The sequence below is a fragment of the Uloborus diversus genome, chromosome 8, assembly GCF_026930045.1.
Source record: "Uloborus diversus isolate 005 chromosome 8, Udiv.v.3.1, whole genome shotgun sequence".
Taxonomy (NCBI): domain Eukaryota; kingdom Metazoa; phylum Arthropoda; class Arachnida; order Araneae; family Uloboridae; genus Uloborus; species Uloborus diversus.
Window position 1 is genome coordinate 159138019 of NC_072738.1, and position 26938 is coordinate 159164956.

Below are 26938 nucleotides of genomic sequence, written 5' to 3' on the forward strand. Positions count from 1 at the left end.
ATAAAATACTGCAACAAATATTTGCAAAGATACAATAAAATTTTAGAAATAGCAAAACATGAAGCCAAATTTTCAAAAAATAAAAACATTATTAAGAACGATAAAAAATCAGAAGAAATATACCAAATTGGAAGATTTGGTTGAATATAGACTGGAAATTCACTGTTAGAATTTCTGGATTTTGTTTTTGGATTTTAAAAGTGTGGTACAATAAATTTTTCCTGATTTTCAATAAACAAAACTTTCTACATCACTTGAACATTTATTATGTTGTTTTTCTTTTCGGAAAATCCGAGAATTTAAATTTTTTGTACTTACAAAGAAGTTAAGTACTTTTAAAGGCTGTGAAAAAACAAGAAACCAACAGTGGCGGCTCGTGCCTTGAAAAAGTGAGAGGGCCAGAAAAGTGAGCCCTCCAAACACGGGGGGAGGTTCTGAAGCTCTCACGTGGAATTTTTTTCAAAATTGAAGTCCTGAAATCGACCTGAAGAAAAACAAATCTTCATATAATCGGCAGATAATATGATGAAAAAGAATGAAGTTTTGATTTATCATACAATTTTAGCAACTAATTTAAAAACGTGAAGAAGTAACAACTTTAAAGGTACAGTCAAAACTAATATGAAAAATAATGATTTCTCCTCTAAATTGTCATCATAGTAATTATGCTAATAACTTGAAGAAAAAGAGTCAAGAAAGGAGCAAACGGTCTAATACTGTGCAAAAGAAGGCTTCTTTCTCTACTGTATGTTGTTTATATTACATAGCCTGAACTGCAAAGGAGCCTTTAAAGTATATAAAATAAACAACATACAGGTGGGTAACTGTGAATCTCACTGTAATTATTGAGGTTCAATGCATTGGTATTGAGGGGGGAAAAACATATTTCGTGACAGCGCATATTCCGCACCTCATTGATCTTACACTTTTTTAACAGATAATATGCGGATTATACGCATGAAAATACGGTTTAATCCTTTTTTTAATTTCAAGCAAGTAGTAAACACAAAAAGAAAAAAAGGAAAATAAATAAAAGTTATAAATTATTGTCTGCAAAAAGTGAGGGGGCCTAGGCCCCCTCTGGCCCCTCCAACGAGCCGCGACTGGAACCAAAATTAATCACAATAGAATAATATTCACATACCAGCTTTGACAGAAGAAACACCTTCACCAACACTTTCAACAATTCCACCACCCTCATGGCCAAGAATACAAGGAAATAAACCTTCAGGATCTAATCCATCAAGAGTATAAGCATCTGTATGACAAATGCCAGTTGCTAGAACCTGTAAAATGTAGCACACAATGCATTCAATATATGCAACAAAATTCCAAAAAGTATTTATCAAAAATATTTCTTAAAGTCTGATTGTTTGCTTCAAGTGCTACACTGCATGGTGAAAAAACCTTTAAAATGCTTCCGATATAAATCTTGCTGATTCTTATGTAAAAGTGACCCTCTGTGAAACCAAATATACAAATACAATACAAATACAAAAAGGACGACCAGCAACAGACTCTGGGCCCAGCTAGGCTAGTCCAAGTCAATTTATTAGTTCCCAATGAAGATCAATGGCCCTCTTAAAGCTATCCACACCCGTGCTCATTACTTTCTCTTCCGGTAAGCTATTCCAAGCGCTCATGACCTACTAAAGTAGTAGTTTTTCCTGATTTCCAAGTTAGCCTGAGATTTAAATAGCTTAAAACAATGACCCCTCGTCCTGCTTTCCGTGCAAAAATTTACTACATTAACATCTTTCATTTTGACAAATTTAAATAACTGAATCATGTCTCCTCCGACTCTCCTTTGCTCCAGGCTACACAAATTAAGGCTATTAAGTCTGGTATCATAATCTAAATTTGAAGTCCCCTTAATAGTCTAGTTACCCTTTTTTGAACCTTTTCCAATGCACAAATATCTTTCCTCAGATAAGGCGACCAAAACTGCACAGTATACTCCAAAAATGGGGTCTTACTAAACTCCTATATAAAGGCAGAAGAACCTTCTTAGTTTTGTTTGAAATAGATCAATAGATAAACCCAAGCATTTCGTTGGCTTTGTTACTTGCAATGCTGCACTGTTCACTAAACTTGAAGTCCTGATTTATTGAGATACCCAGATCCATAACATTTTTTGCCTGACTAATGACTGAACTCTATAAACGATAACTCGTACGCTTATTTCCATGATCTAAGTATAGCAATGATCATTGTTTTTCTGCTACACATCCCACTGTTTGGAAATTGCGCCATGAAAATGTTCAGATGTCAGAAATACGACATGATGAATGTTTAAATGATGCAACAAGTTTTATTTATTTAAAATCAGAAATAATGTATTGTGCCACATTTTTAAAATAGAATCTTTTCAGTTTTTGACAGTTTTATAGCCATTATTTTTTATTTGGAGGGGAAGAGAGCAGTATACTAGCCATTTACACTCTTCTGAAGAGCTAGAGAGATACAAAGTTTAAAAACACGAACATTTGGAGCAAGTTGGAAGATTCAAGAAGGTAGCCCCACTCCCTCGAATATTTGAAAAAATCATCAAAACTGATCTTTTCTTTTCCTAAGGATTCCTTATACAACACTTGTTTCAATTATTTTCCAGCATAAAACCAAAGTATTGGATTCACTTCTTTGAGCCCCATGTCTGAAAAAAGTTTTAAGTTATTAAAAAAAATATATTGGAAACGTATTTTGCATTGTCAGTCGCAACGTAGATCTTTAGTTAAAACCATCCCATATTATTCTTGAATATGATTAAAAATGAACTTAAATATGCTTATAAAGTTGCATTAATATATATATATTTATACTTCTGGGGATGCACCAGCTCCATTGTTTATCACTTCTTGAATAATGAAAAGACCAAAAAAAGGGCGGGGGGGGGGGGGACAGTGCAACCCTGGTAATATAAATATTCAATAATGCTATGTTACAAGGTTCCTGATAGAGCGGGCAACCGCAAGAAACGCACTTTTAAAAGAAATCTCGAATAAAAAAATATTTCAATGCGGGACTTTCTCACGATTTCGTCACGTCTGTTAAATTGAATAATGAGATTTTAAAAAAAATCTCTCAATTCTTAAAAATCTCACTCTAATTTCAACAGAGCAGGGTTGGGTTTTGCAGGGGTTACCCCCCTTAGGAGCAAAGGCACAGCCCTCTAAATATTGCAACCCCCTAAAAAGTGTATAAAAAATGCCCCACAAAACACCCCCTTAAAATTTCAATGGCAGTCTGTGCCCATGATCCCCCCTCCCCCCCAGGTGGGAACCTTGGGTTTTTGGACTGTCCGAAACTGGTTTAGGACAGAACAGGTGGTTTTTTCCGTCCAAAACTGTCCAAAAATGTACGAAAGCTAAATGGGTGTAATCTAATCAGTTAATATTTACTGCAATATTTGTAATGCACAAATATAAATAAAAATAAGGTTTAATTAATGAATATTCAATAATATTTTTCTCTTTAAAAAAGATTTTAATAAAAAAAATTGCCAATAACTATTACATAAAACTTCCTTAACTTATGCAACAGTTGGTAGAGTTACGAAAGGAAATTCTCAGCACTACCAAGACAAGTAATTTCAATCCTTATATATTATTTCTGTAGCCTGATTTTGGTTTCTACGCGAGATTTTCCTCAATTCTAGATCGATTTCTTTGATTTACGCCTTATTTTAAAGCTTATGGTGCTGGCTACTGACGAAAAATAGACCCACGGTCTAAAAATAGCTTTTTTCAGCCGAAAAACCTGTTTTAAAGAACCAGAATGAGGTTTTCGGTTAAACTTATAACTTTAATTTGCGCTATGACCGACAGAGCTGAATAGCTTGATCGGCAGAGCGTTCTCTTCGTAACCAGGAGAATCCGTGTTCGGGCCCACGTCCGGACAATCTGCAACAAGAAATTAAGAGAAATATCGCGCATTACATGAACACTTAATTAAGTAAATAACGACTATGAAGGAATAAAATAAATGAGAAGGAAACGCTTCTTGCTGTTATGAAAACCTGATGCTTAATTGTAAGGCTTCTTTTTTTTTTTTAAGATTTGGCTCCGGTAAGAAAATTAAAGCATAATGTAAACGAAAATATAAGTAACAGGTTTAAGATTTCAGACTACAATAGAATTTTTTTTTGTTCAGAAAAAAAATAATAAATCGTATATTGAAATATATATTCTTCTAATGAGTTTTGACTCTTTGTACAAATAAAAAAATTACTACCTCAATTTGAAGGGTAAAATATATATTTTTTCTTCTTTTTGCAAAAAACAAATAGCTTATCACATTTTTACTACATTCGAAAAGCTACGCTTAAAAAAAGAGCATAGTTCAATTTATTTTGTATTTTAACCGTTCTGTTAAATGATGAACACGTGCTGCCATCTAAGTCATAACGGTTCAAGCAGCCTGCGGTAACAAATTGTAAAAAATTTCAAGAATAAAAAAATGTTTCTTCAATATCTTATCTTATATATTATTCCCTTCTCATTTTAAAACTTATCAGGCTGGCTAATGAAGAAAAATAGACTTATGGTCGAAAAATCAAGTTTTCGAAAACGCCCCTTGCTGTTTCAAAACCTTGATGCTGCCTGTAGTTCTTATGCATTTTTTAAAAGCAAAGTTCTAATGCAGTTTTCCATTTTTTACGTCGCTTTCAGCACAAAAAAATAGCCTGTGTGTGTGTTCATATTTTAATAAAGCTTAAAAGCACTGGACTTAGTTGTTCGGTTAAACTGATAAGTTTTTTTCGGTAGAGCGTTCGGCTATAAACTATTCGAACTTCGGGCAAGTTTGGGCTGTCCGAAAGAATATCAAATTTATATTAGTATTACGCATTACATGTACTCATAACATACAAACGTAATAAAATAAATGCAGTGGAATTGCTACTTGGTGTTTCGACTCCTTTATGCAGGCTACAGTTATCATTCGGATAAGTTGACTGTTAATCGAAGAGTGTTCTTCCTTTTTTTAAGCTTTGACTACATCCAGACCACTCAGCATAATGTAAGCATAAAAAAGTATTAGATTTACCAAAAGGAAATCCTTTTTGTGCAGAAATACATTTTCATTGTATGCTGAAATATAGATGTTTCTAATAGCAGTGTTCGACCTTTTGTACAAATGAAAAAATACTACGCCAAATTAAAACTACGAGTTTCACCCAGTAAACCTTTAATTTTTTATTCGCGCGAATACGATAGAAAGCATTAAAATTATTATCAACCTCATTAGCAAGAAATCATTTTCTACTCCTCTGCTTTCTGCTGAAAAAAAAAAAAACATTTTGTCTACGTTCTAAAAATTACACTTAAAAAACAGACTCAGTTCAACTGGTTTTGGTTTTGAATTTTAAGTGTTCGATTAAAAGAGAAACATGTGCGGGCATTTAAGCCGTAACTGTTAAAGCAACCTTCTATGTGAAATAGTTCAATATTCAAAGATAAAAACACTTATTTTCAATCTAATTTATTACTTCTCTAGAATTTTCGTTTCCATCGCTGCGTGAGATCTTCGTCATTCTTTAATCAAATTCAATGCTTTTCGAATAATTTTAAATCGTATCATGCTGATTAATGACAAAACATAGAAGCATGATCTTATTATTATTATTATTAATTTTTTTGGCAAAAAGTTTTTTTGCTGTTTTTTACTACGCATTCCTTTAATGAATAGCTTTCGAAAAGGAAGGCGCAATTGCTAGGTTTGTTGGGGTGTCGGTCTGTTACTCAGAATGGTGCCAGTTCGAATCCGTGCCAATAAATATCTCTTTAGTATTTCTTTTTTTCCCGTCAGATGCTCACATGGGCAGGACTGTATTTGCCACAACCTGTTTTTTTACATGCACAATTATTGCTTTTTCACGAGTCACTACTCAGCCACACTTTTAATGATATTTATGTTTGAATTGAAAATAAGTACGACCAAAAGGTGAGCGATGATCAAATTATCACAACGTTGTATTTAACGAGGTTTTGTTACTGATGTCTTTAAATTACATGCCTTCTCTTCTGCGCTTACTTTTTTTTCGGTTATTCTTCATAATGTTCTTCCTTTGAAATTCTTAAAGAGCGAAATACCTTATGAAACGATTCGAAGCACAGTGCGGAGTTCCGCACGGGTCAACTAGTTTCATTTATAACTCAAAGGAATGTTATTGAATGTGTAATATTTAGGTATAAAAAAAAGCTTAATTTTTAAAATGATTTTTGCATATAAGTTTTACATGATGTCTTAACGAATTTTTTTTTTCAAATCATAGATTAAAGAATAATAAATTGATGATTAAATATGGTCACTTATCTTTCAAAACGTGTGCAATTTTTTTAATTCATATTTTTAATATAATACATTCTGTAACTACCAATAAACAAAAACTCGAGAAGCTTGACACTTTTTTGAAACAAATAATTGGCATTTTTCTAAAGTAATTTGGTGGTAATTTGTAGTTGGTGGTAGTTTTAGATCATGAAATGGCACTCTAGTCAAGAGAAGAACATTTTCACAAAGCTGTAAAACACTTTCAAATATAATACATTTTCCCTTCAGTTCAAAAATTGTCAATTATTGCACTATATTTTCAACACTTTCATTTGTACACCTGCATAAATGTCAAAAAATTTGGTTACTATTATGTAAAAAAAAAAAAAAACTCAAGTGTACAAATTGAATTTTTTAGTAAAGAATTCAACTTCTAGATGTAACTAGATTAGAATCAGCTGTATAAATGAGTTACATATATAAATTCATACTTGAATGGTCACATTGAATAAATATTCAATATTAAACATAACTTTGACACATTGTTCTGTTTTTTATATTTTCTCACAAAATACAGTTTCTCTAAAACTGTAGTTTTGGACAGGATGGTAAAACTAGGATTTACCATGGTTTTTACTGTAGTATCCAAAACCTTGCCAACCCTGCAACAGAGGGTAACATTTTCTCCCCAACATTTTTTCTTATAATGGGAAATATAATAGGGGGTCAATTTACAAAAACATTAGCAAGAATTACATCAGAAGCATTTTGAAGGTTTTTTTTCTTTTCTTTTTGACGCACTGTGTTATTAGCACTACTTACACTAACAGCAGCTTTACAAAGTTTTGATTAAGGCAAAAAAAAAAAACTTCCAATATCTGAATGTCAAGCAAAGAAAACATATATGTTTCTCATAAGTCATATATAATTAATATCTGAGAAAGAATAAGACATAGCATACCTCATAAACATAGATTTAATTAAAACTTGCAGTGAAAAAAAAAATTTTTTTTTTTCAAATCAAGTTCTATTAGAAATTAAAGGGTCAATGAACCCTTATCCTCTTTTTTTGATTTCTTATATGATAATATAAGAAATCAAGACAGGTAAAAAGTGACTAAAATGTAAGAAAGGGACAGTTTCTAGTCTCTTACCATAGCTTTATTTTCTTTTTGCATATTGCAATATCCTGCATCAGTTAATATACTGGATAATTCATGGTTTGTTTTGAAAAGAAAACAAAAGCAACGGACAGAAAAAATGTATTTATTTACTGAAGAATACAAGTATTTTAAGTTAAGCAAGAAGCAAGATAAAAACTGATGTGTGTTAGAAATTAATAAACTTGAAAGTTTAATTCATGAAATTGCCAAAACATTTTTTAAAAAATTACTAAAAAAGAATTTGTAAAAATTAATTTAAAAAAAAAAAAAACTTAAAAAACCTTACTTTGATTCTAACTTCACCAGCTTTTGGAGGAGCAACTTCAACTGTCTCAATTGATAAAGGTTTCTTTGGTTCCCAAGCTACAGCAGCTTTGCATTGAATAGTCTGAAATTGAACATAGAAAAGATGTTTAAGATGCTACACTTGCTTTATAAAAGAAAATACATTTAAAAAGAAATCAAACTCATCAAGTTCAAATTTATTTCTGGATGAGGTGTTGTAAAAACAAAAACTTTAACTTTGTTTAAATACATTACTAGCCAAAGTGTTGTCTTTTTAAAGACAATTGCTCAATTTTCCCCAGTAAATAATGAATATTTTTCCTCTTCAATGAATTTTCCCTAATTTTTTGATATTTTTACAAAATTACCTGATTTTTCCCGATTGAAAAAATTCCTAAACTTTTCTCTGATTTTCTGGTTCTGTCACCACTTTTGTCCACGGACATTACTTAGTGTTTTCTTGCATTTATTTAGAAGAGTACTGAGTTCTGCCCCTTTTCAGGCACCGTATCATATACAGTTGAACTTGGTAAATACGAAATGCCAAAAACTCAAGAATTTGTTCGTATTGACCGTTATTCGTAACAACCATAAATAAGTAAAATGGGGAAAAATAAAAAATTCATACGTAAATTTAAAACAGAACTGCTTTGCAACTCATTGACAATGTCTATCTTTTCATGAATTGGTAGTGCTTTTCTTTTTAAGCTTTAGCTTTTAATGGGCTACCAAATAAAGCACCATTCAGTTTATAAGAAACGTCCAACTGCCAAGCAGGATAGATACTAAGGAAATTTTTCTTGCACGAACCAGAAAAAGTTAAGATTATTTACAATATGAAATATCTTACTTCACCAATATTCTAGGAGAAACTACGTAGAAGGGTCGGAAATAGTGGGACAGTAATTTTTGTTGTGTATAATTTTTTTTAGTGATAACTGAAGAACCAATTTGAAGAAAGGTGATAATGGAGGGGGGGGGGGCAGGTGGTAATGATAGTTCAATGGATGATAATACTGAAATGAAAAGATAGACGGTTTTATCCCCCAAGTAGACTGATCTGTAAAAATGTAAACAGGTGTACTGAATAACTTTTTCAGAATAGCAGAGTCTTGGATAGCAAGAATAGCTCAATATAGCAGAGAATATTTGCCATACCCTAGAGAGCAAACAAGTATGAACTTGGAGGGGGGGTTCAAGATTAAGAGGCAGGTGATATAAAGGACAATTGGGGGACAATGCCGGCATTGACAGCAGTTTCACTTCCCATGGGCGGATTTATGGGGGGTCAGAAGAGGGCAATGCCCCCCCAGTTTTGGGAGGACTTTATGTAGTAACAACACATCTTCCAAAAATTAAAAAAAAAAATCATTATTTTTTCGTTTTTGAATAGTTTAGAAGAGCATGGGTGGATTTATAGGGGGGGGGGGGGCAAAGGGGACAATGCTACCCAGTTTTGGGAAGAGTTTATATAGTAAAAACTTATCTTCCAAAATCTTACAACAAAAAAAAAATCATGATTTTTTTAATTTTTTGAATAGGAAATTAAAGTTTATTTTTTCTTTTGAACTTAAAATAGCCGTTTCTTGCAAAGATTGAACACTACTGTACAAGTGTATAATCTACTACTCAATTTCAGAGGCTGGAAAGTGCAAATTATTGATAGGTTCTAAAATCCCTGAAAAGAATTGGCGCAGTATAGCCTACATGGGCTCTTAAATGAAAAACCCAATCTAACCAACCAAACCTTGAAAATAATTAGACAAGTCTTTGAAACTCCTAAGCAAAGTGTGCTTCAATTTTATTTCTTATCATCAAGTGTATAAATTAAGAATTGTTCAAATGGGTAGTATGTTACTCTCTTGATACCTATTCTCTAAATCTGTGCACCATTTCTTTTAAAGTATTAACTTGCATCACAAAGCACTTTTAAAGCGTATAGCTTTAAAAAAAATTATTTGCCTATTATTTCCAATTAACCCTTATAAGACTTCAAAATGCAGAATTTTATATCCATTTTAGATAATTTCCTCCGGGGGAGTAACCCCCGGGCCCCCTAAAACTGGAGATATTCTATATCCCACTTAAAAGGGAGCACTGCGTTACTCTCTTAATACCAGCCCCCTCTCTTTTAAGGTCAATTTAAAAAGCATGATTACACACAGTACTGAAAACGACACATAAAAAGTAAAGAATGACCTTACGCATCGCAGAAAACAGACAAAAACATGGGGGGGGGGGGAGAATTAAAAATGTTGCTCCAAAAAAAAATCCTGCCCCCCAAGGAACACAGTCCTAAATCCGCCTATGTCACTTCCCCTTAAAATTTTCAGTACCACTCGGAAACTTAGACCATTGAGCCCAGAAAAGATAGAATAGCTGTCACTACTTTATGACTAAAAGAAAAGGTTTGAAAGTTACTCTCAGGATTAAGAAATACATGGAGAGCTTTCTATAGTGGCACAAAATTACTGAAACAGAAAACTGAAGCACTCAATTTGGATTTTTTTCTAAGAAGACGTCAGAAGTTTTATTCGTCTTGACCAAAACTTTTATTTTGATCTACGAAATATCCATGACATGTTTAATGTAATTAAATAGTAAATCAAACTTAATTTACAAAGTCTTGTTTTAGCTGTGATTTTGTATTAATCGTGGTCGCATTAACAAAGTTCAACTGTACTTTGCCTCCTTTTTGGTATCTTTCAATGCACCTTCTGTTCTCCTTTAAGTTTATGAACACTTGATTATTAAAGTTATATACAGGACCTGATTACCCAAAAGCCTTAGGGAAGCTTGAGCTTCCCCTCAGAATTTTTAGGGGCCCAAATATCACTGAAAAACTGTGCTTAAAAATTCCAGTTTCTGCTTTTAACTGCGTTTTTTAAAAGGGATTGCAAACATTTGAGCTTGCTAAACAATAATGTTTGAAAGAATTAAATTATTGAAAGTGAGGTCACATTTGATAAAATGTAGCTACATACAAACTAGATTTTCAAAGGTAGGATTTGATTCAACTCTGTTACAATGTACTTTAATGACATTTTATTTCCTTTATGAAGTGTCAAATATGATTCAAAATGTTACTACACAAATTTGCTGAGAATTCAAGTGCAATACATGTAATAAATAAAATTTCTGTGGGGTCCCAAATATCACTGAAAAATTGTGCTTAACAATTCCAGTTTCTGCTTTAACTGTGTTTTTTAAAAGAGATTGCAATCATTTGAACTTGCTAAACAATAATGTTTGAAAGAATTGAATTATTGAAAGTGAGGACACATTTGTAAAAATGTAGCTACATACAAGCTAGATCTTCAAAGGTGGGATTTGATTCAACTCTTACAATGTACTTTAATGACATTTTATTTCCTTTATGAAATGAGAAATATGATTCAAAATGTTACTACATAAATTTGCTGAGAATTCAAGTGTAATATATGTAATAAATAAAATTTCTGTCAGTCGATAAGGTGGAATAAACTTAACTCTGAATTCTGCTGACCACTTAGCATTAATCAGTGTTCTATCAATGTACAGAGAATGTTTGGGAAAATTTTCGGAAACAAAAAGTGGGGGCCCCAAAATGAAGCTGAGCTTCCTCTAATTTCAGAGGTTAATTAGGCCATGGTTATATATATTTTTTTCTTGAAACGTTAAAATTGACTCATGCCCGGCTATGAATATTAGATCTCTTTTTTCTTGCCCACTAGAATGTGCGAGACGATTGTCTACAATACCTTTACTGGGGACGATGGAGACGATGTCCATACCCTACAAGAACTGAAAAGGAGAATCATCAGAGAGGTGAACGCCATTCCGATTCAGATGTGCCAAAACGTAACCAGAAGCTTCCAAAATCGGCTACATCAGTGCATTGCTACTGGAGGCCGCCATCTTGCAGATATCCTTTTTAAACGTTAATGTAAAAAAGCTGTTTGAAGTACCAAAGGTAATAAAAAAATTCCAATCCTCTATATTTAATAGTATTTTATTTATTGCTCTCCAAAATGAGGGCATACTTTTCGCCGCACCCTGTATTATTATGACCTTGGGGCAGCACTTGTCAACATCGCATGGGGTTTCAAAACTGTACGGTCGGCTAAGCCCAGCACCTGGGGTAGGCTACCAGTTCCACCGCCTAGGGCGTATAGATTAATGTGAAGGCACTAAAGAAAAAAAATGAGAAACTTAAATTTGCTCCTTAGTTTTTATTTTGCAGCTTTATGCGAGTATGATCGATAATTTTTTTAAATGGAGAAAATATTAAGACGAGGGCAGCACTTGTCAACATTACCTGGGGCGGCAAATGTACTACAGCCGGCCCTGATAATAACGCTATATATATATAGCATCAATTATGGGTCCCGAAAAACGTACGTCACACTACTACCACAATTAGCAGTAATCTTTCGCCCAGTAAAAGAATCCTGAACATGCATGAAACAAGAACAAGTTCTGAAATAGCCAAGGAGGACCACAATTTTTTGCTGACCAGATGTCTTTAATTAGACCTCTCATCTAATTATACTTCCAGTTTTAATTTACATTTTCTTCAAAATAGAATAATTAAAAAATATTATTAATTCAATCAAAAATACTGATATGCATTTTATGGTTTCACCCGTTAGTTTGTTGGGATAATGTGGTCTGAAACTGAAAAATGTGATGTCTACATTCATAAAACTGTATATTTTCAATCTCAAAAAAAAAAAAAAAATCCTTTCTCAAAAGTCTGAACAGACATCAGGATTTACACATATTATTTATGTACAGTGGCTCCAAAAGTGTTTGTACATCTACGACTTTCACTGAAATGGGACCCTATCCATTGATTAGAATTAATATTTTGGAATAAGTATTTAATTATAAGATCTATGATCAATTTTCAACAAAACTATGTGAAAATTTTTTAAAAAATATTAAAACTTATTTTTTTAAAAATCAAAAACCAAAAAGTGACAGAAATATTATGTCACAAAAGTCTTTAAAAAATATCACACTTTATAAAAATGTCTAAATGTTAAAGAATAATCTAACTTTTTATTAAGTTATTATTTAGTAGAATATCAGATAGTACCAACAACACTTTTTAAACGTCTGGAAATAAATTTCATTCTTTTTTTGTGTAATTTCTGAGTAAGTGTTCAGCCACCCTTCAAGTCTCATTGTTTCTAGCTCTATTTTTGTTTCAAATTCGTATTTTCGTAATCCATCCTCCAGATATTTCTAAATATGTTACATTAGATTCAAATCTGCATTTGAGGGGGAATTTTATAAACTTCAAGACAAATTTCGACGCACTAGACGCAAAAGCTTACAACCGTGTACTTATCGTTATCTTAATAAAAAACAAAGTTGTTTCGGATAACAAAATTTTTGGCTAAGAGTTTAAAATTGGTTTTTAAAATATTTATATGAACAGCATAATTCCTTATTTCATCAAAAAATTCCAAACTACCAAGTCCTGATGCTCATATGCACCCTCAAGCAAGAACACCTTCACCATCCTGATTAACTGGTCCAACTAAGTTCTTAAGATTAAGTTCCTAATTTTTTCTTCTATTTACAATTATACAACAATTTAACTAAAAATGTCGACTTGTTTTTTATCTGTAAGTAAAACATAATTCCAAAATGTTGAGCTTATTTATCATTCATTTTGAGACGAAAAGAGCAAGCGTTCTGTCTGTTTTTCGCACAGCCAAGAAAATTTCTGCGGGTATAGGTCCCATTTAATCCAGCTAATCAGAGCACTTGGCAAACGATTTTAAGTGAAAATTAAAGATAAAAATTTTCATTGAACTCTGCAGAAACTTTTACAGCACTAAATGTGCATTTTTCATAAATTTTTAAACTGTAAATCTCCTATCACGCTTTGTCAACTTTGCCAGTTGACCTTTTCTTACCTTGTTTACGGTCCGATTATTTTCTTTAAAGCATTTTACAAAAGAATGGAATAAATTAACCAATTTAGAGACATTTCAAACCAATTTACCGCTATTGTGATCGAAAAATTCAAATTTGGAAGGGTGTTTGTGGTTTTTTACGAATACCAGCCATTTTAAAGTAATAAGCACAATATTAAGAAATAAATTAACTTGAAGTTGAAGCCAATTGACTTTTAAGGGTCAACACAATGCAAAAATAATAAAAAAACGACATATGATAACTTTAATCATGAATTTATTCGCAAATATTTGAGTGTACGATGATTTTGGAGGCGTATTTCTCTGTCTCTTTGACCCATGTCTGTTTTTTGGCCCATTTCAAAAAGAAGATTTGTTAATATTTTGAAAAAATATTGGACTTCATATTAGAATTCAGTTGAGTGTTATTTTGGTTTTACTAAGAAATTTCAAAGTGTGCGAACACTTTTGGGAGCCACGGTTGCGTTTCTACGACAAGGTTACCTCAGCTTTAGATAACAAAAAATGTGTGGATGTTGTTTATATTGATTTTCAAAAAGTTTTTGACAAGGTACCGCATGTTGCTCTTCTCAGCAAGTTAGCTGACATAGGAATAGGAGGAAAAACTTTACTTTTGGTGAGAAATTGGCTTACTGGTAGGAAGCAAAGAGTAGTTGTGAGAGGAAATCATTCATATTGGAGTGATGTTTTAAGTGGGGTTCCTCAGGGATCAGTTTTAGGGCCTCTTTTGTTTATTATATTTATGAATGACATCAATGAAAATATTTCTGGAAGCATGAATTGTTTTGCTGACGATGTAAAAGTTATGGGGATTGTCGAAAATGAAGAACAAGTAAAACAGCTGCAAGAGGATTTAGATCATATTACTAAGTGGGCAGATAAATAGGGTATGGCAGTTAATGTAGGGAAATGTCAAGTGCTACACTTAGGTCATGGAAATAAACGTATGAGATATCATTTACAGGGTTCAGTCATAAATCAGGCAGAAAATGTTATGGATCTGGGTATCTTTATAAATCAGGACTTCAAGTTTAGTCAACAGTGCAGTATTGCTAGTAACAAAGCCAACAAAATGCTTGGGTTTATCAATAGATCTATTTCAAACAAATCTAAGAAAGTTCTTCTGCCTTTATATAGGAGTTTAGTAAGACCTCATTTGGAGTATGCTGTTCAGTTTTGGTCGCCTTATCTGAAGAAAGATATTTTTGTATTGGAAAGGGTTCAAAGAAGGGTAACTAAATTAGTAAGGGGACTCTCAGATTTAGATTATGATACCAGACTTAATAGGCTTAACATGTATAGCCTGGAGCAAAGGAGAGTCAGAGGGGACATGATTCAGTTATTTAAATTTATCAAAATGAAAGATGTAAATGGATTAAATTTTTGCGGGGAAAGCAGGACAAGGGGTCATTGTTTTAAGCTATTTAAATCTCAGGCTAACTTGGAAATCAGGAAAAACTACTACTTTAGCAGGGTCGTGGGCACTTGGAATAGCTTACCGGAAGAGACGGTAATGAGCAAGGGAGTGGATAGCTTTAAGAGGGCCATTGATCTTCATTGGGGACTAATTAATTGACTTGGACTAGCCTAGCTGGGCCCAGAGCCTGTTGCTGGTCGTCACATTTGTATTCGTATTTGTATATGTTCAAAAATCGACAATGGCACGGCAAAAACATGTGACTGACTAAACTGTCGTACTACGTCAAGCACCGGCATTACGAATGTAATTGAATAGCAAAGAATAAAATACTAAAACCTATCAACAGTCAAGATTTAGAGAGACTTTTCTTGCTGATATTTACCTTTCCTACAGTGGATGACATTTTTAAACTGCAGAGAGTTTAATAAAAATCACTACCCAAATTACGAAACTTGTTTAAAATGATAACAAAACAAGTGGAGTAGTAACATTACTGCTTTCCGAGCTTTTCATACGCCGATGAGGGTAGGAATTTCCTTCCGGGTTTTGCTTGAATGATACTTTAAGAATATTAAACATTTTCTGTTCATATTTTGTGTTGTAAAAATGAACTTAAGGTAATATATTGAGATTTTGGTAAAACTTCGCACAGTTGTCAACTGGCGAGATTTTTCGTCTGCTACACGTGTTTCAATTTTACGTTACCCAAATCTGGCAGTTCCGCTAAACGTAGTAGTGAGAAGAATCTCATTTTTTCAAAAATCTTTAAAACCTTATGAGATAACTTAATTTGCGTGCTTTTTTACTTTTTGAAAATTTTATTCAATAGGCGAACTTTTCATATTGTTTCTGTTTTGCAAAAAATTGCTGAATTCGCATAAATATCTGTTATCAAATTAAGCAACTCCAGCAACCTATTTTCCAAGTACACGTTACCTTATGCCGTACGCATTTAAACATAAGGGTTTTATTATATTCGCTATGTGAAAGTGCTGTACCCAATTCTTATTTTGACTTTTCTGTAGAAGAAAAAAAAACATTAAAATGCCTTCTTACAGACAAAACCAGCTTTTAGCTCGTGTGAATTTTCCATTATATACTGTTCATTCTTTATCTGAAAGACACATCCTTGTAGCTGGAGGTGGCGGAGGAGCTAAAACTGGAATACACAATGTTATAGTAAGCTTTTGTTTCTTTCATTATTTCCATTAATAGTTCACGTTGTGCAAAAGAATGAATCAATTCAAATAGTTCTTTTGTTTTTGAAGTTATATTTTCCCATTTTTGCACTTGTGATGCAAAGTGATGTGTTGAATTTCTTGTTTAATGTTAATTTTACTGGAAAGAGCATTTTTCGTGAAAGTTATTTCTGGTTTTATAAAAATCTGCATAATGCAATTTTAACATGGTGATTGATCTGTAAAAGATCACTGAAGTCAGCATCTAATTTTATAAATATAAGATGTATTTGCTCCAACTACTGTAAAAGTTTAACGTATAATAGGTTATAATAATGTTTGAGATTTAACATTTAATTTAGTTGAGATCTTTCATGTAATTGGATAGCAAATCTGTCCTGCTGCATTATATTGAACAATGGGATATTTTAGCAAGCAATCTGAAGGATTTTCTATCACTTTCCAGTTTTCTGGTGGTCGACTTTTTTACAAAATCTTGAGGCAATATTTGATCAGAAATCAAACTCCTAATTTAAAACTGATAACTTTAAGGACAATGCAATACTCCATGAAGCAATAATTTTGACATACAAATGAATAGAGATTATTGGGAGCGAGTGGTTTTTCATTAAGTGATTGGTAACATAAATCTTAATTGCATTACGCAGAGACAAGATAATGTTGATAACTGTTAAAGTAGTGTTAAATTAACAACATTGTGCATCAAAAAAAAAAAAAAACTTTGAAATGTTTTTGACCTAATTCTTGCCAATTCTTATGTGAAAAGGACAACCTAGATCAGGGTTCTCCAACCTTTTTCACTCGCGGGCCACATTGTTAATTTTTGGAGGAGAGGCGGGCCAGCCCAATAATATTTTAGCTCAGATAGTATATTTTGCGCTAAGCCCCCCCCCCCCCCCTTCCATGAAAACATCATGAACATTTTTTTAAAATTAAGCGCTTCCTTATATATATTTGCTGTTAGTTAAATTAAACTATATTTTAAGTACCCTTAAATCTCTAATATTATAACAATAGGGAGTCTTGTAAAATTAGAATAGTTCAGGAAATGGTAATAAAAAGCATTCTTTGTCACAAAATGAAGTGAAATTAAAAAAAAAAAAAAATCTAATGAGTGAGTGATACAAGACAAAATTATTGCAATGTGCTATAAACTTATTTTACTTCATTACTGACGATTAAAAACTTGGAAATAAATGAGAGCACAACATGTGTGTGTGCGTATGTAAAGCTTTTATTTATTTTTTTTTTAAGTTAAAAAAATAATGCAAGGAAGGCATTTGTTTACAACTTAAAATTTCAGTCCATTCAGGAACAAACTTTGTAATTCCGATCATCAAGAGCGATTTTAAATATTTGTCTGATAAAGAAGATCTATACTTAGGTATACTTCAATGCACTTCAATTTTGAAAACATCTGTTCACACTTGTAAAAGGATGCAAAAGAGAAAACATAGCTATAGCATGAATTTTTAAGTTCTTAAAGTCTTTTTCTGGTAGAGAACTGTAAAATGGAGTACATGTTTTCCTGGGGCCAGGAAATGCCCAATGCCTTGGTACTAATTGAGAATGTGGCGCTGAGAAGAGATTTGTTCTTGAAAGGAGTAAAAAGAGAGATGGGTGCTGCATTCGTAGTGAACCGTAAAAATTGAATAAAAAATGATTTAAATTAACAGTAAAAAGATTTTAATAATTATTTGTAGTTAAAATAATATTGCAATCTTATTTCCAACAAGACTGTCTGTGCTCCAAAAAAAAAAAAAGTTAATAAATTTCCCGCGGGTTGGATCCGGCACGTGGACTGTAAGTTGGAGAGCCCTGCCCTTGATCTAAGTATAATCACAGCTTTCCCCTGTCTTATCCCACTTTTTGGGAATACCCCTCCATTTTTTCTTCAGTTGGGTAATTTTATGTAAATGTCAACCTAGACATGATTTTTTCATCTTCCAATATATATATTGTATAATACATCATTTTAAAGATAATTTCTCAAATTGCTTTAATTTAACTTCAGTTTTCATAAAATATTACTCCAAACCTATAAAAAGTGGCTGTAAAAATATAACATATGCAGTTTTCCAAAATGTCGCATATTTTTCTAATTCTTTACATTCATATATATTTTAAAAAACTGCAAATAATTATGAAATTTGTTTTTATTATTGAAGCCGGGTTCTTTTTCTTTACAATAAAATACAATTTTTTTGTTATAGGCATAAAATTAATATTTCAAAGGCAATAAGTGTCCAATCTGTTTTAGGAGAGATGAAATTTCAAGACAGCTGCCAGGAAAGCGTGATTACAAAAATATAAGAAATAAAGCTGGTGTAAAGGAACGAGTGCAGAAATGGCTGTTAATGTACACTTTAAAAGAAGTCTATGATATATATAAGAAGGAGAATCATGGGAACCCAGTAGGAATATCAAAATTTTGTGAACTGCGCCCAGAAGAAGTGCAATTGTCTTCAACCAAAGATCACCGAGTTTGTTGTTGTGTATATTGTGAGAATTTAAGTATTCTATTAACAGCTTGCAAATTCAACCCTGGGCCAAAGAAAATTGGTGAGTTGATTGATCTGATTGTTTTCAGTAGGAAATCTGCAAATTGTATGATGTAGAAATGCAACCTTTGCAACATGACCAATTTCAAGGAATTTCTGCTGTCAGCAACATCCTCATGGAATGCTGACGAAACCACCTCTTTTCATCAGTGGAAAAACGGGAAACTTGAACTGTTATGTGTTAGCTATTGTGAACTGAAAGAAATGCTGATGGAGCAGACAAAAAATATCTTAAAGCATTCTTACAATATTTGGCGGCAGGCTGAAGAGCTGCAAAAACAAAAAGAAAACTTGGGCATCAGAGAAATTATTCTGCAGACTGATTTTGCTGAAAATTATAGTAAAAAGCACCAAGATGAAGTGATGCAGGCACACTGGAATGCAGGAATCAGTGTGACTATATATACTGCAGTCATCTATTTTCTAAACGTTGATAAACTGGAGTCGAAATGTTACGCCGTAATTTCCGACGCAAGTAGGCACTCGGCATATGAAGTAAACATCTTCAACGAAAGAATTTTAAATGACTTTGCAGAAATTTGCGGAATTACTGTGAAATCAGTGTTCCTATGGACAGATGGCTTTAAAAACAGATATTCCATGATGACTTTAACTTCTTCCAATATCTACAGGTCTTGGAATTTTACAGAATCCTATCACGGAAAGGGCCCACATGATGGAGTAGGTGCCGTTATAAAACACAATGTGTGGAGCAGAGTTTTACGTGGACAAGCTGTGGTAAGTAATGCAAAGGAGTTCTTTCTGGAATTAAAAAAACAAGAATTGAAGATAAATTGCTTGTTCGTTAGTGAAAGTGACGTGGCTGAAGAGAAGAAAGAGTTAGAAGTGTTGTTTGAAAATGTGAATCCTGTAGAGGACATTCAGTCATCCCGCTGTGTCGTGAATATGGGAAAGTTCAAAATTTGTTTATTGCAAAATACAGGGGATGATATTCCCAGAAAAGAGGTTGTTTTGAAAGAAATTGTGGAAGATGAAGTTGTCAATGATTTTGAAGTAGATTCTCCTGTACTGCTCAGAGATACAGAAACTGTGACAGTGGGTGATTTTATTGTGGTGGAATTCACCTCTTGCAAGTCCAAAAAGAAATACGTCGGGCAGATTTTAAACATTAATGATAATGATTATGAAGTTCTCTTCATGAAAGAAAGCACCGAAGCAACCTTTGTGTTTCCCACAAATGAGGACAAATGTTGGATTGAAAGAGCTCAAATTTCGAAAGTCTTGTCCCAACCAACTGTAAATTCTCGGGGGCATTATCGTTTCAATTACAAAATTGAACTGTAAATTTTATTTACAAGAGAACCTGTGTGTTAACTTTCAATAAAATCTTATTTACATTCTAACATTTGTATTAATATTACCTATAATACTTTTTAAGTAAAATGTGTTCTCGCATGTTATGTTAGTCACGTTATGTTAGTCACAGGTAAACTTTATTAAAATATTATATTTTGCAATATTATTTAAAATATATGTCAAATTTGAAATTAATAATATTACAATAACCTTTCACATAGATACTATCAGGAGAAGAAAAAAACTAGTTTTTTGTTTTATTTTAGAGAATTATGTTAATGAATTCAATATGAAATTTTGAGGGTTGCAAATCTGTTATGTTAGTCACATCGATCAAAATGTTCTCTAACTTTCCAAAATTAAAGTAAATTTTTTTTTTCTTTGTATTTACTTGAACAACTCATCTGTGCAGAGAAGAATAACACCCTGGTTTTGGTATCATCACAAAAATGAATGTAGAACACAGATAATGATATTAAAAAACTGCTCTAAATGTTATGTTAATCACAATGGAATTACCCAGTTATCTAGTTTCATATATATTACTTTTATTTGGAGAGGACAGCAGCATTATATAAACCATTAACCTTCTTCTGAAAAGCTAGAAAGGTGAAAAAGTTCTAAAGCATGAACATTTGTGGCAAGTTCGGAGACTCATGGGGTTTTCCCTTTCCCCCTAAAATACTTTAATAGCCATCAAGAACAATTTTTTTTCAAAACGTTTTTTGTTTTACAATTTTTTTACTTATTTGAAACCAGATATCGGATGCACTCCTATGAGCCTCATGACCGAAAAAAGTTTCACATTAAATAAGTTTGTAGAAAAAATATTGCATTTGTTGCATAACGAGTCGCGCCTCAGATCTCCGGTACAGAAGCTTCCCATTAATATTTTTTAAAGTTGTATTCATGTATATAGTTATGGTTTAAAATAAAATTAAGTATGCTTATAATATAACATCAAAATATATTACTGGGGATGGATCTCATCTATTCTTCATTGCTATATTAAGAAGCAATGCTGTTGATATATTTATTCTTCTAAAATTTCAATGTCTTTTTCAGGAAATCTATGAACTTATCAACAATGGACGTACATGCAGAGCACAGTCTGTGACTCATTTTAAAACTGGAAATGAAGCAATAATGAACTGTACAATTTTTAACAATCAAAAGTATTTCATTTTATTTGCGGGAAAAGAAGGAAATTGTCAAGTGTATAAAATGAAGCATGAAATCGTTGAAGATGAAATCTGCACAAGTAACAGTGTCAAAGGTAGGATATTTGTTTTAAAAGCATTTAAAAAATCTGTTCAAATAATTTTACATTTTTTATATCTATTCATTAATTTTTTGTAGGCAGTAACTGAATAAACGTTATTTCCACACTTTCTCGTGATTCTTAAGCTGCTCTTCAAAGCGTAATTACTCCACATTTATTTTTAACTTGTACTCTAACATTTGTTTAAGAGACAGTTAAAAGACCTGTTTTTATTATTTCATATTTATATTATACTCAACTGTCTTTAATGTGATACATGCTGGTTTTTCTCATATAACCTATGTCTATTGACTTAGTCGATTTTATGTTCTGTTCTTTAGTCAAAATATGCTGGTAGCATAAAGTTTCTAGTTTTAGTCCTGACCTATTTTCCATTTTTCTAAAAGTTTATTAACAGGTTGATTGCTACGGCATTTTTCAGAAGTCTGGTCTAAAATAAGAATTTGATTTAATCAAATCGTATTATTTAAAACTCTAATTCTAGTGGGAACTGATGTGATATATCCCACCCTTGGCGACTCTTTCCTGTTGGCGCCAAGAAAACAATGTATGACGACATATGTCATACATCGTTCTTAGCGATGCTTTTTTAGCGCCAACAGGAAAAAATCAGATAAAAAATATGATCAAAGCACTTCAGAACACAATATATATAAAAACAACATAAAACCACAACAAAAAAACACCATGAATATACGCTTCACAAATATCAGAAACTAGAAAGTTTTTGTACACAAAGAACAATGAAAAGAAAGTATTTAAAATGCTTAAATTGACAAATTAATATAACAGTTCACCAACGAAATATGTACCAATAGAAATAAAAGCTGTTTTCCATCATGCATCTCATTGAACAAAAACTTTTCTCATACTCGGCTAAAAAAGAGCAAACCGATTCAAATTGCGATGTTTAAAGCGGAAAATACCCCCAAAATCAGTAACTATTTAAGCCAAAAAAGTGCTTAGTTACTCAAATTTCGATGTATGAAAAGTAGAAATGTTTTAACAAAACATCCTAAGCATAAACAGTACAAAAATACCATACATTTATTTGCTATCCAGACATGCTTTCAAAATACCTATTATAATTTACATAAAATAACATCTTCATATTTTTATAAAATGCTGAAGTCAACTTATTTTCAGAAATTCAGTACCTAAATGAAGCACGTTAATAGAATGTCTAAATAATTCGTGGCATCGATAAGAATTAACTTTTAGAACAAAATAACCGTACTATTTTTGAAAAATTAATTTATAAACAGTAAAAATAAAGTTAAAAACTTCAAGAACCCCTCAAGGATTTGTAAAAACAAAGAATTTCGGAAGTGAGTTTTTTTTTAATTCTAAAATGAAGAACTTACCTTTTTATGGTATTAATCCTCACACTCAGTCTAAAACAATACATCATATGACAATGGCATGTTACAGATACACACCACGTTGGAGTTAACTTTTAATTAATGTTCAAGTTTGAAGAAACTGGAATTTTCTAATGTTTTTACTTCAAAACACAACTACTGATTTTAAACTAACACAAAATAAGCTTTCCTGTAAGGTATATTGCACGAAACAACACGTATCTCTCCTGCGTGAAACCAAGTAAACAAGTTTGAACACATCTGACTAGCTTGCCTTCGGGTTACCAAACACAGGTTAATTTCACCAGGGATGCCATGCTTAAAAAATTATCGCCTCATTGGCGAGAAAAAATATTTCAATTTTCTACAAAAAATCGGATGTCGCCAAATGGGGGAGGGGGGAGTATATCACATCTGTACCTTCTAGTGCATAGTTATCATCAAAAAATGTAAAAACCTACCAAAAAAAAACCGTCCGACAAAGTCGTTTCTTATATGAACCCAAGCAAGAAAACTGCGATCAACTCAATATTTCTGTCCAGGCTGTAAAGAGAAGATAAGTGTTGTAAAAGATTTGATCAAGAGAAGTGTGGAATATTGTTTTTAGAAGTTCCACAAACAATAAAATATTATTTGTTGTTTTAAATTTAAATTAATTTTTATAATTGTGTTTTGCTTTTTAATAAATTTTCTGGTTTTGCAAGTCAGCATTGAATTTATGTTCTTTTCCCAGAAGCTATCTATTGATATTAACACTGATATATTCAGAATTTAATCAAAGCTGTACAAAAATGCAAGTAAACAAGTGCGAGATAACTCGTAGTTTGACATCTAAGAGAGAACGCAATCTTAAGAGTTATCCAGTTATCTCGTTGTTAACAGTCAATGTATTAAATTTGAGCTCAAGTAATGCATAGTTAGTAATTGTATGCTAATTTTCATTGAACTCATTTTATCATTCTTAATTTTTCTTTTTTTCACGTGTTCATTTATTGTCAAATAAGTGTTTTGTCTGTTTATTTTGAAAGAATCTTAAAGGAGAACTTTTACACAAAAAAAAAGGATGGAAAGTTAAATTTATTGATTAAAATTTATTCAAAATTTATGTTCTACAACTTTTTTCTCTATTATGAATATTATTTAGTTAATTTATGTTACATAATGAGCAATTATAGAAATTAATTCATTTGTTTTCTTTTGTTTGCTTTTTAACTAGCACAAATATATGAAAAGATAGGCAACTACTTGGCTATTGTAGTTTTGAATTTTCATGTCAAAAATGTTTGTAGAAAACTTAAATTCATGCTTTGTTATTTGTTATTAGTTTGAGCTCTTGCCTTAAAAAAAAGTAAGACTCCCAATGTTTTTTTTCTTTTGATTCAGAGACTGATGTTCAGTCAACTGTGAGAAAACGTGTTCCAAGCACTGGTAGTGGAGTTGAAGATGTTCCGCTGAGAAACGATACTAGTGTAGCAAAAGAATCAGACTCAAATGCTAATGACATTCATAAATTATTACGTTTCAACATCCAGCCGTTGGAGTCGTTTCAAACTGATTTTAGTGATGATCCTTTTCAGAAGCAAGTGAAATTTTCTAGCTTATCAAAAGTTTTAGCAAGTGCTGGCTCTGATGGGCATATTAGACTTTGGAAAGTAAGACTTTGTTTTTGCCGCATTAGATTAATAAATCAAATTGGGTGTGTATTTCGGGGATACAAGAATCCCCTTTTAAATGCAAAATAGGTCCTTTTGTCAGATGTCTTTTCATCCTTAAGCTCATTTATTTTGCATTGAAAAGGGGGTTCCTCTAACCCCGAAACATGTGTCTGCAGTAATCTACAATTTGTTCAATTTAACATTATTTCGTTTTTGCTTTTCAAACACTAAGGTTTATTAGTGTTATATGAATAGAGAATATTTATATTACCGTATATACTCGCGTACAAGTCGATCTCACGTATAAGTCCCCCCCCCCCTTCAGAGAAAAAAATCTGAAAAAATTTGAAACCCGAGTATAAGTCAACCCCCAACTTCCGAAAGAAAATCACAAAATATTTTCAAATAAATTCAAACATAAAAAACATTCATTTATAAAAGAAAAAACAGCAAAATATAAAAATCTATCATAATCCTTCAAACTAGGATTCCGAGTCAGATGCGCAGTAAAGTTATCAGAAGCCCTTCTCCGTCATCGTATGTATCATCATAAACATCGTCCACGGCAGCGTGGAAATGTCGGAATCTAACTCTGTGTCGCAAAGTGTTACCACTAACAAAGCAAAAAAGTATTGTTCACTTATTTGAAATTACAGAGAGCATGATTGTTCACAAAATATTTTTTGATACGTTGATTGAAAATAAATATTTAAAAAATAATAAAAGAAATGTAAAATTTTCATACCTCTGTATGGAAAGTTTTCCACGTCAACAAACGTGTTTTCGTATTTTCAATTACAATTTCTCTTAATTGTTGATTTTATTCTTAATGAATATAAAAAAAAATTTCTTGTTTGTGAACTTTTTTAAGCTTGTTTTATTATTATTTTTTATAAAATCTGTTTAATTTGTCACACGATCAACTTTGCGACTCATACCTGTAACCGAATGTCGCCGTTTCGCACTGGTGTTTTGATCGGAAAATTTTTCAGAAATTTTTACTCGTGCATAAGTCGATCCCCCCATCTCGAGCCTTATTTTTTGAACAAAATTTCTCGACTTATGCGCGAGTATATACGGTAGTTCACTTAGTTACAACAAATACAAAAAAAAGCATCATCCAACCTAAAATCTTAAGATATTTTATAATTAAACATTGATTGCTGATCAACTTAGTTTTACTTTTACTCAGTGCCAGTTCGATTTGTCCAAGCAGAGATAGGAACTTGAAACAACCCCCTTACCCATCTTCATTCAAGTTTTTATATCGAGTTTAAATGAAAAAACATGAAATCAACTTCAAAATGAGTACTTTTCCATTAAGTTTTGTCCCTTGCTTTCACAACTTGTTTACTTTCTACCATGGTGAAAAAGAAAAGTTGCTTAAAGCAAATGGCGATATCAATAAGTATATGGCACCCTTAAATTTAGATGTTGAATGTCGCCAACTACGTAGTTCTTAGTTTGCAATAGAGGGGAAAACTTAAAACCAACGAAAATTAAAAATTCGCAAAGTTGTACCTTTAACCCCTTCACACCTGGTGTCCGGTATACCGGACATACACTTTAAACAGCTACTAATAATTTAGTAATTGATTTAATTAGTTGATTTTTTTGTAGTTGACTCTTTGCATTCTACTTATTATAATCTGTGAAATAATTTTTCGTTTTGGGATTGACAACACTGACATATAAGGATTGAGAGATAGAGGGGCTCTCATTTTTCTAACCATGGATTTTCATCTGAAAAGCGAGGTTTTCTTCCTGTTTTTTAAAAAAATATAATTTTTAATTAATCGTTTCAAACGCTTATATTATGTTTTATAATTGCTTGTAGAACATTTTATAATGAAGTTTGTTCGGTATTTTATCATTTTTGTATATGAAATATTGATTTCAAAAATATAAGTCCGGAATATTGGATGTGCCATAACTCTTTTAATTTTTCTCCTACAAACTCAGTTTCTTCTATAAGATACCCTTTACCATAGTACACTATGTACCAAATATCAACATTTTTGGTCCAATATTTAATAATTCCGACTGAAGGGGTTAAAGGAAAAGTAGGGAAGAGCGGGACTGGGAGTTCCGATTTTCAAGCAAGCTCAAAATTTGTTATGAAAACGTAGTTCTAGAATTATTATTCTAAGATTAAAATATAGTAATATGTGCTCCTATGATGTAACAACTGTTTTTTGTGCAGTACTTTTTTGGTTTTTTTATAATTAATTTTATCGTACCAAAAGTAGAGAAGGAACAACTTGCTCCTTCTTGGGGCTAGTTCTGCGGGTGAGGCAAGTTGTTCCGATATTAACACAACAAAGTTTAACAATGATGATTTCGAGATGAACATCGTTTCGAGACAAGTAATCTGTTAAATGTTTAATTTGCAATAAAAAAAAAATTTGATAAAAAAGAAGTGTTTATTTCAAGGCAAATAAGCAATATTGTCCAAATAATCCGATTTTTTTTTTAAACTTAAAACAAACTAAACT

General features: G+C 32.1%; 2 protein-coding genes across 2 annotated transcripts in view; one reads left to right on the forward strand and one right to left on the reverse strand.

The window, feature by feature from the left end:
* The window catches only part of LOC129228124 (alcohol dehydrogenase class-3-like), a 39780-nt gene extending 24196 nt beyond the window's left edge, over positions 1-15584 (reverse strand). The window contains exons 1-3 of the mRNA XM_054862771.1: positions 15451-15584; positions 7720-7821; positions 1145-1286 (exon numbers count right to left, since the gene is read on the reverse strand). Coding sequence (XP_054718746.1) covers positions 1145-1286; positions 7720-7821; positions 15451-15471 — 265 coding nt within the window. The 5' untranslated portion in view covers positions 15472-15584. The remainder of the gene's footprint in view (positions 1-1144; positions 1287-7719; positions 7822-15450) is intronic.
* Positions 15585-15795: 211 nt separating this feature from the next.
* Positions 15796-26938, forward strand: part of LOC129228125 (prolactin regulatory element-binding protein-like) — a 36863-nt gene continuing 25720 nt past the window's right edge. Inside the window, exons 1-3 of the mRNA XM_054862772.1 lie at positions 15796-16247; positions 21211-21421; positions 24172-24440. Coding sequence (XP_054718747.1) covers positions 16113-16247; positions 21211-21421; positions 24172-24440 — 615 coding nt within the window. The 5' untranslated portion in view covers positions 15796-16112. The remainder of the gene's footprint in view (positions 16248-21210; positions 21422-24171; positions 24441-26938) is intronic.